The sequence below is a fragment of the Chrysemys picta genome, chromosome 11 (genome assembly GCF_011386835.1).
Source record: "Chrysemys picta bellii isolate R12L10 chromosome 11, ASM1138683v2, whole genome shotgun sequence".
Classification (NCBI taxonomy): Eukaryota; Metazoa; Chordata; order Testudines; family Emydidae; genus Chrysemys; species Chrysemys picta.
In genome coordinates this window covers 18744065-18756559 of record NC_088801.1, presented here as the reverse complement: position 1 = coordinate 18756559, position 12495 = coordinate 18744065, and the positions used below count along the sequence as shown (strand labels likewise).

General features: G+C 43.8%; 1 protein-coding gene across 3 annotated transcripts in view; it reads left to right on the top strand.

Moving 5' to 3' along the window:
• Nucleotides 1-9: 9 nt before the first annotated feature.
• LCT (lactase) overlaps nt 10-12495 on the top strand; it is a 39349-nt gene continuing 26863 nt past the window's right edge. For 2 of the 3 annotated variants that reach the window (XR_010591265.1, XM_024099597.3), the window contains exons 1-3: nt 6115-7502; nt 8665-8744; nt 10135-10218. Coding sequence is in view for 2 of the 3 variants with exons in the window: in XM_024099597.3 (XP_023955365.2) it covers nt 6842-7502; nt 8665-8744; nt 10135-10218 (825 nt within the window). In the remaining variant the exon portion in view is untranslated. Of the gene's footprint in view, nt 152-6114; nt 7503-8664; nt 8745-10134; nt 10219-12495 lie in introns of those variants that run through there. The other variant, XM_065560503.1, reaches the window with a different exon arrangement.

Below are 12495 nucleotides of genomic sequence, written 5' to 3'. Positions count from 1 at the left end.
GAGACTGGGTGCTGTTTCACTTACGAACTTTACTCTTACTCTGCTTTGCAAGCTGAAAATAATATAAATACTTGTATTTCAGACGAGCTTTTATCTTCACTGTCTAGCTGATGCTATTTGTAGAGGGTTTCTTTAAACCTTCTAATATCAGGTAATTAGAAAATCTGATTTTCACTTTATTTTAAGATATATTTTTCTTTGTTGCATGTTGAAAGTAAAACATTCAAAACAGAGACAGGTCCAAAATATGATGTTGCCTGATGAGGGCAGATAGTCTTGTTTTTGGTATACTCCCTGGTTTGTGAACTGGCATTAAAGTGCAGCCACAGGACGAATGTGGATTCTTAGGGTGTGGACTTTTGTGAATTAGTAACTAGATTTTTAACCTTCAGTCCTTCAATCAAATCTTAGGCTATTTTGCTCATGTAAAGTTGTGCAATGAGAGCCTCCTGACATATGCTAAAAAAGGCAAAGAAAATCACAAATGTGAGCAACTGTTAATTTTTACTCTTCTTGTTTAGCTTTGTCTTCAAAAGAAGTAAAGATACAGTCCCAATGAGCCAGGCAGTGTAGGGACCTAAAGATCTCTTGTAGCTGATAGAAAGTACTAAATAAATATTTTTTTTGAGTGATTGTCCACACTGGTAACATTCTTGGTGTGTGTGGGCTGACTTGTGAATGGGGCACACACTGTGTGAAATTGTATTCTTTTGAATAGCAGTGGCCATTGGGGCTGTGCTTATGTCCTAGTCCTGTGGTCCTCAACCTTTCCAGGCTACTGTACCCCTTGTAGGAGTCTGATTTGTCTTGCGTACCCCCAAGTTTACTCTCCCTTAAAAACTACTTGCTTCTAAAATAGACATAAAAATACAAAAGTCTCACAGCACCCTATTACTGAAAAAAATGCTTATGGTCTCATTTTTGCCATATAGTTATAAAATAAATCAATTGGCATATAACTATTGTACTTACATTTCAGCGTCTAGTATATAGAGCAGTATAAACCAATCACTGTATGAAATTTTAGTTTGTACTGAATTCACTAGTGCTTTTTATGTAGTCTGTTGTAAAACTAGGCAAATATCTAGATGAGTTGATGTACCCTCTGGAAGACCTCTTAAGTACCCCCAGAGGTAAATGTACCTATGGTTGAGAACCACTGTCCTAGGCCCTAGCAACCACCATAATTGAGGGCATAAGGAGTAGGGGGGCCTCAACTTGCCACCCCATGGCTGCGAGGCAGAATTCTGCGGTGTCCACATGTCTTCACCTGCAGAGAGACTTAGTTAGACCTATTGTTGTTGAGGTGTGGTGTGTTTTTTTTGTTTTGTTTTTTTTTAGTTATATAGACAAGTTTAATTTACACATTTGTGTAAAAAATAAAAAAAGCAAAGTAAAAATAAAAGTAAGTTTTAGTGAGATTCAGGGCATTGGTCGGATTCTTGCCCCCCTGCACCAGGACCAGACATAGGCCTAAAGTGGCTGATGGCAAATCTCTAGAATTTAAGGTCTGCCTTTCTTGCCATTCAGAAGGGCCTGTCAACAATAGCCACTTGAGGTGCTTCCTGTGCTTAGGAGAGGGGCACATGTCTGAACACTGGTCCTTGCACAAGACGTTTTCAAAGCACACTCTAGAGGCTTGAGAAGGCTACATCTTCTAGAGGTATCTCTGCAGACATTTACAGACCCTGGGAAGCAACGGGAAAGACCACCTTTTCTTTGACACTCTCACTTCTCTAGTACCATTCTGCCACCAACTTAGGAAAGGGGCCACAGGTAGCACAGCACCAAAGATCAAAGGTGCAGCTCCCTCTCCAGTCACAAGACAAAAATCATATCCTAAGATTGAGCCTAACCCAAGCACTAAGGTGAAATATGCACAGATGGTTGATTCACACAGCACTGCACTGCTACTGGTATTGCTCAGGCAACAGGCCCTTCTCTGGCACTGTGTGCATTCACCAGATTACTCTGACAGCAGCGATACCAAGGAAACCTGTGCCGGGCTAATCAGTACCTACCACCGGGACCCTAGTGATACATGCAGCACTGATGGACTCATCTATATAGAAAATCTTGCTGGCAGAGAGGCAATTCTTGGCACCAACTGACTTGGCCCGGTACCAGATTCCCCAGTCCTGGACCGACTTAAGAGCTGGTTCCTTTCATCACTTGTTTGAACTGGCCACAGTCCTCGCTCAGCTGGGGGACACTGGACTGGCATGCCCCCTCTAGGGATGAGGACTTAGCTTTCTCATCCTCTTCAGGAGAATGTAGCAGACTATTCTTGTTGGAGTGTGACCCTTCCCCACCATGGATAACCCAGTGGGATGTGAACAGGCAGTCGAGGGAGGAATCCTTTAGAGGCACGCATTAATCTGGATCCAGAAGGGAACCACTGAACTGGTACCCTCCTGTGTGCCCTCCTTCCCCTCAGTAACTTTACCAACCTTGGGCCTGTAGCCTTTTATTCTATTTAATGTTAATTGTACTCCAGTGGGTTCTGCTCTGGCAGCTACAGTCTCAGTTCAACAGAATTATCTCTGTTCGTTCTGGATCTACAGTCCATAGGAACACATGAAACCATATACATTGTACTTGCCTTTAGGAATTGTATATGCTGTGACATTTATAACTTTATTGGTAACTTTAATAAAAGTACTAAAAGATAGATGCTCTTGTAACTGTATGTGTTATTTGCCTATGGTTTCATGTGTTCCTATGGACTGTAGATCCAGAACGAACAATATATCCTCCTAGATGGTGTTATGGATTGACCATCAATACAGGAGTTGTTCCTGCTGGAGTTTCCCATAGGAAGCTCAGTTTGCCTACTCTGGGCACCCTTTTTTATACTGTTAGTCTGTCTATACCTACATTCTACCTATGTACATGAAAGTGTCAACCCTCTCTTTCTTATTGGTCTGTGTCCCCTAGAAACACAAGAGACCCCGAATTCGATAGGCTGTGTAGGTTCTTGTTCTTGACGTACTACCTTTATCTCACAGTTAAGGCACATACTGGATACAATATTTGTTGTTACAGCACTTTATAATTTAAATTTAATCTTCCCAGCTATACTTTTGTAATATTACCAGTTGGTACCTCTTTTTCCCCATAATCTTTGGGGTTATTTCTCGATCACTGACTTGCGCCATCATTTCTTGTCTCTAAGCCCTGAAATAGCTAAAAGTTTTGCAGGCATCAACCCACAGTTTCTTGCGTTTCAGCTTGTCCTACTCATGTCTACTACATAGTTCCTCTAAATACTGAGCAGGCTAATACTTTTCATCAGAGTTGATTTGTAGGATTATAACATGCAATGAATATATGTAATATAACATTGATTAATCATAACATCACACAGTAAATGGATACTAAACTAAAATAATTGGCTACAGGCCCTAAGGGCCTCCTTGGGGTTATCCGTCCGTACATTAGGAAAATGGCTTCCTCAGCAGACTCTGGTAACAAGTGTTGGAGGAGGAACAAGAGCTTGGCAGAGAAGACCTCCAACCATTGGCTATTTATTCCTTGTCCCCCGAAAAGACGATTAAGTTTCCCTCTATAGCCCCATTGGATGAACTAAAAGTTTTTTGGGATCTGATGAGGATGTTAGCAGGTGCTCTGTATATCCCTCAGAAAAGCAGCATAAATTATTGGACATGCTATAGCCATAATCGTTGAGTAGAATGGCCTTACCAATCAAGTAGGGGACTTTAGAACAGGCAAAGATTATATGAGCTACTCCTGCATGTGTCCCTGTGATCTCCAAGTATGCAGACAGAAGATACCAGGTTCTGATGGATGTAATTATTATTTTTTCAGCATTCCATCCCAGGGTGTCTGATTGTCCATGCTATCCAACAGAGATCAAAGCAACAGACCAGATCTAACTTCTCTGCAAGTGGGTCTTTCTTGTTCAAAGCATCCTTGGTGATGCTTCAACTACGAGTTGCCAATTATCAAGAACTTCTTGCAAAGTATGATTCCTCAGTTGAAGTTCAGTCAACACCTTCTCCACTCACTATGCCTTGGTGCAAGTCTCCAGATCAGATGGAAGCTTCAGTGGGGCTGTTCTTAAGCTGATATTTTAAATAGGACTCCTCTTGTTATGCTTATAAGAAGCACACGGGATCTTTTTCAGGGGAAAAGGCAATATGCCACTTTTATTGAAGATACAACAATTAGCATATGCATTCAGTCACACACACACTGTCCTGCCAGTCGATGTTATATTTACCAGTCCAGAGTCTGGATCAATCTCGTGGCCAGCTAGGTTGATCACGGGTAGGTAGGAGCCAGCTTCTGTCGGTCGTCACACGATGTTCTGGGGAAGTCTTTGCAGGACAAACGCAAAGTTTCGTGGCAAGGCGCCCTGTTTATATAGTGATTTTTTTTTTCTTCTTCTTCTTCACTGGGACCAATGAGTTTTGCACCATCATGCTGTAATCAATTGTTGTTTGACGAGTGCTTGTTTTCTTAAATTGTCCTTCTCATTCTTTATCTTGTTCTTTCATTAAGTCTCTCGGGGAGTTACTCCATGCTGGTTTTGATCACAACTTTCTTGTACCCATTGATAGGTTCCTGTCTCATCTTTAGAGTCGTCAGTCTGCCCTCTTCTGACATTTGCATGTTGTAATCTTCTGGCGCCCTTGCGGCTGTCCTCATTTCCTCCCTAGAACGTCTGATTCGGTGATGGCCTTCACATTTATCTTCTAACACACACATTCCTCATTCACACACAAAACCGAATTGATTTACACAGAACATTTGATCAGGAACATCAAATTGCAATGCAAGAGAAAAACAATCATATTCTTATTTTAAAATGCTAAACCAACAACAAAGTGGTGACCCTAAAAGGTCTGTTACTTCCTTGAAATCAGCCCAGACACAGATTCTGGCTGATGCATCTTTACCAATGGCCCATTAGGCCATTCCTTTCCCCGATTCAAAAAGGGTGGCTGACAGGATATGATCAAATCATACATCAATACATTTAATACATGCTACATTATTATTCTTTATCCTTCATTCTAAATTATACAAAACACAAACATAAAATCCTACTACTACACTCTTACTAGGGTGGGGGGAGGGGCAGAGCAAAAAAAAAAAAACACCAGCAGCAGAGCAAAAAAACAACCCCCACTCCCTTCCTCTTCCCTCTGCAAGCACTGGAGGGAGGCCCTGGAGACGCAGGGGGTGCGTGAGGCCGGGGTGAGTGAGAGACCGGCCTGGCCCCGAGCGCAGACAGGACTCAGTTGGGCGATACCTGGAGGGAGAGTAGGGGGGGGCGGCCCGCGGGGCCAGGCGGCGGCTGTTCTCCCCACCTGGGCAGTGGGACTCGGGAGCAGCCGCTGCTGCAGCTCCCACTGCCGCGGCCGGAGGAAGCGGCCGATGGCCAAGCTCGGTGGCTGCGGCTGTGGCGCCTGGGCCTGAACCCCCAGGGCCTGTTGCGGGGACCCAGCAGTGCGTACGCTGCGCGCGCCTAGCCCCTGGCCAGTCGCGTCTGGGCTGGCTGCCCAGCTGGAGCAATCCCGCCGGCGGCCCCGGAGTGGGGGCAGCAGGCCCCAGCCTTCCCCCGTCCCGCTCGGATCCCGCAGGGGAACGAACGGGGCTGCCGATGCCTCCGCCCCGGGGCCGCCGCAGGATTGCACCAGCTGGGCAGCCAGCCCAGATGCGACTGGCTAGGGGCTGGGTGCAGTGTGCGCACTGCTGGGTCTCTGCAACAGGCCCGGGCTCGGGGGGTTCGCGGGCGCCAGAGCCGCAGCTGCCGAGCTTGGCCATCGGCCGCTTCCTCCCCCCGCGGCAGTAGGAGCTGCAGCAGCGGCTGCTCCCGAGTCCCGCTGCCTAGGTGGGGAGAACAGCTGCCGCCTGGCCCCGCGGGCCGCCCCCTTACTCTCCCTCCAGGTACCGCCTGACCGAGTTCTGCCTGCGCTCGGGGCCAGGCCGGTCTCTCACTCACCCCAGCCCCGCGCTCCCCCTGCGTTTCCGGGGCCTCCCTCCAGCGCTTGTGGAGGGAGGAGGAATGACATGCTTGGGGAAGAGGTGGGGATTTGGGGAGGGAGCCAATGGGGGAAGAAGGGGGCGGAGTCGGGGGGGGGGGGGGGCGTGAGCCCTTCCGGCCTCTGGAGCCTTTCAGAAGTTTGAGAGCCAGGGCACACCTGCCGAGGCTCAGGGCTTCAGCCCAGGGGGAGCTGCCCGACAGAGCTCAGGGCTTCAGCCCCGCTCCTGCTGAAGTCCTGAGCCCCAGCAGGTGCGCCCCACAAGGCTGAAGCCCCAAGACCCCCCTCCCCACTTGGCAGAAGTTCCTACCCCACCACCCCACTGCAAGGCAGAGGTCCCAAGTTCCCTTCACCCTCCCCAGTATAGTAGGTGGAGAAGGGGGGGAGGATGGGGTGGGCTCCATGAGCCGCACTTTAACAGTAAAAGAACCGCATGTGGCTTACGAGCCACAGGTTGGCCACCCCTGCTCTATATCCTCAGATATAGTGCTCACAATGCTTGAGGGGCACAGGTGCAGCCCCAACAGATGCTGCTGTTCAAAGGGTTATTATCTAAGCACCAGGAGTAGAGTCTGTATGGACACCCCTCAAAAAACCACCTTCCTTACTGTAAGGTAAGTAACCATATTTATGTTTGTATAACCTATGCCCGGCTAAGTGGGGCAACAGTGAAGTGTTTTTAAAAACATCTTTGTTTTATCATCCTGGTGCTAGGTGCTCGTGGGCATGTTATCTGCACAATAGATAATGCAAGCTAAAGGTTAATTTTATTATCTCTGCTCTAGCATAAATAGCATAAAGCAACTGTTCTCTCAAGCAGGTTAGCAAAAATGGATCTAGGTTGTAAGGCAGTGTTAATTTTTCTTGTCTTTTCTCCTTGTTGTGGGGTAGACTGGAAACTAGTTCAGGATTTTATTGCCATTGCTGGTCCCCTAAACAACGAGTTAGTAAGCAATTTAAATCTTCAGAACAAGCTCTTAGGCAAAGAAGCTCTTAATAGTGTAGTGGATGAAGGACATAATAGTTTGTGCCACCAGCCTTTTTTGGCTTCTCTGCCACAGTACTTCTCCTACCTTCATGCAAGTGGTGTTACGCATTATAAAATCTTTATGCCATGGATACACATCCTACCAGAGGGGAATGCCAAGAATCCGGAAGAGGCTACAGTTCAGTGCTATAGACAACTTCTTGAGTCTCTTACTGCTGCAAACCTTAAGCCAGTGATAATTCTGCAACATAAGCATTTGCCTGGGGTTGTGATCACGCAGTCCAAACTTGGGAAGCACAGGACCTTTGCTGACCTCTTTGTGGAATATGCTGAGTTTAACTTCCGTTCTTTTGGTGATATGGTTGACATGTGGCTCACTTTTAGCGACTTGCCTGAGATCATTGAGAGTCTGCCGTATGATGATCCACAGACCTCTCTCCAGATTCTAGCTGCTGCGCATGAAAAAGCTTATAAAATCTACCATGAAAAATATTCTTCAAAAGGTAAAGAGAAAATGGGAATGGAATTCTGTTTGACTTTCCTAAACAGTGTGTGAAGTGATGAAACTGTAAATGGCTGTGTGTGTGTGTGTGTGTTTCGGGACAGTAGCGAAAATGTCTATAGAAACATTCTGAATGATCAGTTTCTCTGAAATCTCTGCATTTTAAAATAACAAAGTATTCCCCAGTTGAGTTCACACCATAGAGAAATAGCTAAATTACCTTCTGTTTTCTTTAACAGCTTAAGAGTATCTTGCACATTTTTAAAGAAGTGAAAATTGTGCACTAAGGCTATGGTCTACATTAGAATGTGCATAACCTAGGGCTTGATTCAAAGCTTTGCACTCACCCCTCAAAGACCCGGATCTCCTGCTGGCTTTTCTCTATGTACTTATGTTAAGTTAAACTCGTAGACAAAAGAAATTCCTAGGAAGCTTCAGTGGGAAATCTCCCTGGCTTCCAGCTATCTTGCCTGGCCAAGCTCCTTGGTGGTCTGTGTGGTGGATTTAAGGGAAGCCAGGAAGCCTTGGGAGTCTGGGCTCCAAGGTTTGAATCAAGAGCCACCCACCAGGCAGAGTGCTCTGGAGCTATGGCTCCCAGAACTGGGCAGAGAATGGGAATTCCCTGGTGTGGAGAACTTGGACATTTTTGGTTTTCATTCCTAATCAGAATCAAATGAAATTTATAAATTCTCTGTGAAACTGAATTACCCTTCTCCATCCATTTCTAGCAGCAACCACCAGCTGGGAGAGGCTTAAGACTTTTTTTCCCCCCCTTTTAGTCCATATTTTGTGGGCTTTCTTTTTGTTGGCTTTTGTTAAGATTCTTTTAATGCTAGTTCATAGGTTTTGGGTAGAGATGAAGCTTGCCGTCCTGAAATTGTTCAACTTAGGGACTTTTTAAGTAGATCATTTAGATTCCCAGCCCAGAACAGTTTAAAAATAAAAATTGACCCATCAGACCTAGAACTCTTCCCCATGGCATTGAGCAGTCTAGGACACTTGCTGAACTCCTAATCCCCTCTCCCCCCGTGGACATCTTTTAAATAATGTCATCTAGCAAAATTGGTTTCTAACATATGTACTGTGAATCTGCATCTTTCATTCTTTTCCCTCCTTCCCCCAAGTAAATGATATAATAGGCACTTTTTTTCTGTATTTTTCAGATGGAAAACTGTCCATTGCACTGGAAATTGATCATGTCTTTGGGAGTGCAGCATTGGAATCTTTTTTAGCCTCTCTTAGGGTGAGACTTTATTTTCTTGGAATTCTTGTCTATTAACTTGCACTTGATTAGCAATTTTTTTATTTATTGGAATAAAAATAACTTATTGCAATTGTAATTTGATCTATCCGATTTAGTAACGTCTATTTATTTCAGTAGTTTAATCATGTGATGCTGAACTAATTTTAAACAATGACCAAATTGTCCTTTTTGGTAAGCATTACTTAAAAAGCATAGACGCTTTATTCGTCAGTTAAATCTTCATCTGAAAATTTAAGCACATGAGTAACTTCATTCTCATGAGTAGTCCCAGTAAAGTTGCACAGGTGCATATTTACTTTAGGATCCAAGCCTTTGAGAGATTTTGATGAAATTTCATTCACAATTTGCAGCTGTAATAATGTGCATGTTTTGCATGTATTTTAAGACTACTGCAGAGAGATGACACACTGTTGCTTTCTATGTGATTCCAGTTAATAAGAATTCACATTTTAAATACCGACTAGTAAAAATCCACTTTGCCTATTTTATTTCCTATTTAACTCTTGTCTTCAACTTTATTTTTCTAAAAGCCTTGTAGGAGCTGTGAGGATTCTAATGGCTCCAACCTGAGCTGTTCATGCTCTGTTGGCCAAGTATGTGTGGTTGGCACAGTGTGGAGAGAAACCAGTCCCTTCAGACTAGTTGTCAAGCTAGGGTTCAGTTGAAGTGGTAGGTTGTAAGTTTAGAGTTCATCTGACTGGAAATAACAGCTCTTCTGTACTGTATTGAGTTCTCTGGCAAGATCAACCACTACCTATTAGTCTGTTGGGTCCAGAAAATGTTGAGATTGAAATCAGTGACCAAATACTTCTTAGGCATTGCATTCATTTGCTTTTCAAGTGAAATAATGAGACAATATGTGCAGGTGTGGCACTCCCAAAGGCTTTTAAAAATGTACTTTCTCCAGGTGCGTATTGGTAAACTGTTCTGATTCCTGTTGCAAAACTTTATCTGCATGGCCAAGACAGTCATGAACTTTCTCAGTCTTGACTGTTTAATAACTAATTGCAGATGATAAATATTAAACACACAAAATACTCTGTTTGAATCATTTGATCAGCTTCTATATCATTGTTGTAGTCCAGAGAAACAACCTTACAGCAGTAAACCAAATGACACTTTTGATTCTGCCTGTTGTCCAGTGGGATTGGTAGGAATTATACTGTTTCCTGGTTCCCCTATTTCTGTAGGACTTCTGAGTCCTAAAACTAGAGTCACTGGTAATCTTTCAGGTATTTATATACAATACTTCATTCTAAGGATAGCTGCCAATTCAAGGGAAACATTAAGAAAAATGATTTTTGCTATTAAAAATTGCTCAGAAAAAAAATTATTTCTGGAGTAGTGATTTGCCTTTTCTTCTTTCCAGGACTCTGTCGATTTTCTCTCCCTCAGCCTGCAATACAACTGTAGAAAGGAAGTAGACTTAAAAAGGAAGTTGAATGAGTTACAGGTAATTTTGAGCAATGTTTCAAAGTGAAAACGGTACTATAGAGATTTCTAGACTGCTTTGGACTTTTAGGGATCCAATCTGCTTTCAGTTACGCAAGTGCAAATCCTGTGCCAGTGCAATTTTGTGCCTGTATCACCGAGGGAAGAAATGTGCTCTTAATGTTTTAAATTACTATGTAGAGATCTTCACCAAAGGGGAAAATGTTCTAAATATATTTTGCATGTGGAGAAATGCATTCTTTTTCACAGCTACTTTTCAAGTGTCCTCAAAGGAAATGGAAAGGATTATTATTGGGGTTAACATTACTATGAGATAACGTATCAGTGGTAGAGTGGAGTAGATGGGTTTAAGACCATTGCCCGTATACTGTAATTCTGTTGCACTGCTGAAACCACTAGCTGTGGTTATGTGTAATGTCTTAAAAAGATTGATCAATTAGAAACAATTCATTTTACAGTTAATGCCTGTTTATAGCCACTTCCATATGAGGAACTCAAAGTAATTTACAGTGTATTTGCCCTTTTAAATCCTCTGTGAGCTAGGTGCATGTTGTCACAGTTGAGGAAAACTGCACCTGCATTTAGTGGTCCAGCAAGGGCACCACTGTCAGGCTTCTGGCCCAGTAGCTGTTGCCTTGCTTGGATGGGGACCGTTGTTTTTCTCTCCCTCCTGACTGGGATGTTTCCAGTCTGCATAGCTCCCTGATGGTACTATGACTTCACTAGCAAAAGACAGGCTGCGTAAGCAGACCTGCTTTGCTTCTCCCCTTAGAGACGGCACACACTGTAATGGCCAACACTTACGAGTTGCAGCACTTCCTATGAAGGCCTATTTTATTCTTAAGGTAAAAGCACTACAGAGAAAACACATTAAAACAGTAAAAGAACCTGCATACCTGCTAATAAGATTGCCAGAGATCACTCTGGGCTCTGTCAGGTGATAAGTCTTTCAAACCCCTCAAAGGGGTCTCTTCTATGGTCACAAGTTCATAACAGCCTCAGCCCAAAACTAATGCCCAGTCTTAGGGGGCACTCAGTAAACCCAGTCCTTCCAACCCTTCCTGAAGGATTGGGGACCTCCATGGACCACAGGTCCTGTTCATTTGCTGGATCAGGAAACAGGCCCTGAGCTTGTTGGCTATTTATCCAAAAATCCTTTTTTTGTCTGTTGGTCCCTGTAGAATACAGTTTGAACTAGTGTATGTGTACTTCTCCAGAGGGTGGCTTCAAAGAACTGATAACTGGAGGAATTTCATTAGCACTCCCCTCTTCCTAGAGGAGCTGTATACAATCACCAACACATAAACAATTGCATTTTTAATACAATGAACTCCAAAGATGTTAAGATAAACACTATTGATTTACGTTTAATTCCACCAAGTTTGTCCAGGATATTGTCATCTGACACTTTATTCCCGTTTTTGCTGATGTGGGCACAGAAGTTGTGTGTCTTGTTGAAGGTCTCATAACAGGTGCGCAGCAGAGCAAGGAAGACACCCCAAGTCTCCGAATTCCTCCCAGTCCTGTGCCTTAAACACATGACAGTTGTTCTTCACGAGCACCCAGATGTTATAGTGATGGCCATGTTAGAAATAGAGAGAGAGAGAGAAAGGAAGCTGCCTGTGCATCGTCTATGCAAAACACAAAACAGGTTTAAAAGATGCTCATTGTTTTGAGAAACCCACAGACATTGCCTGTACAAGCCACACAAAGCCGGGGAAATCCACATTCTCACTGAAGCATAGCTAAATGGTTCTGTTTTGTCACCACAGATCAGACAACAGCCATGCCAGGAAACAGCTGTGTGTTGCTCATTGGCGTTTCGCTGCTGCTTTTCTAACTTACAACAGGTGTTTGAAAGCACTGAAAATGCAGTTTGGGCAGTGATCACTGATGCACTGAGCAACTGAAATTACATTCCGCCTTTTATCCAAGGCTTTTAAAGCTCTTCACAAATTTTTGCAGCATCCCTGTTAGGTAGGCAAGGAATTTTGCCTCCATTTTACATACAGGGGCACTAATTTATTCTATTTCTGGCTTTACAACTGCCCTAACAAGTTTTGTATGTGTAATTGTTCACTTGTTGTAGCAATGGTGGAAACATTAGCAAGGACAGGCTAACGATAGGGTTAGGTGACACAGCGATAAAAGTACCAAAGGTCTCTCTCCTATCAATAAGTGCTCCTATCCATTCTGCCACAGGTAGTGAATTACAGCTACCATATTTACTGGTATATGTGCATACAGCAAATGACAGGTTTCAGAGTAGCAGCTGTGT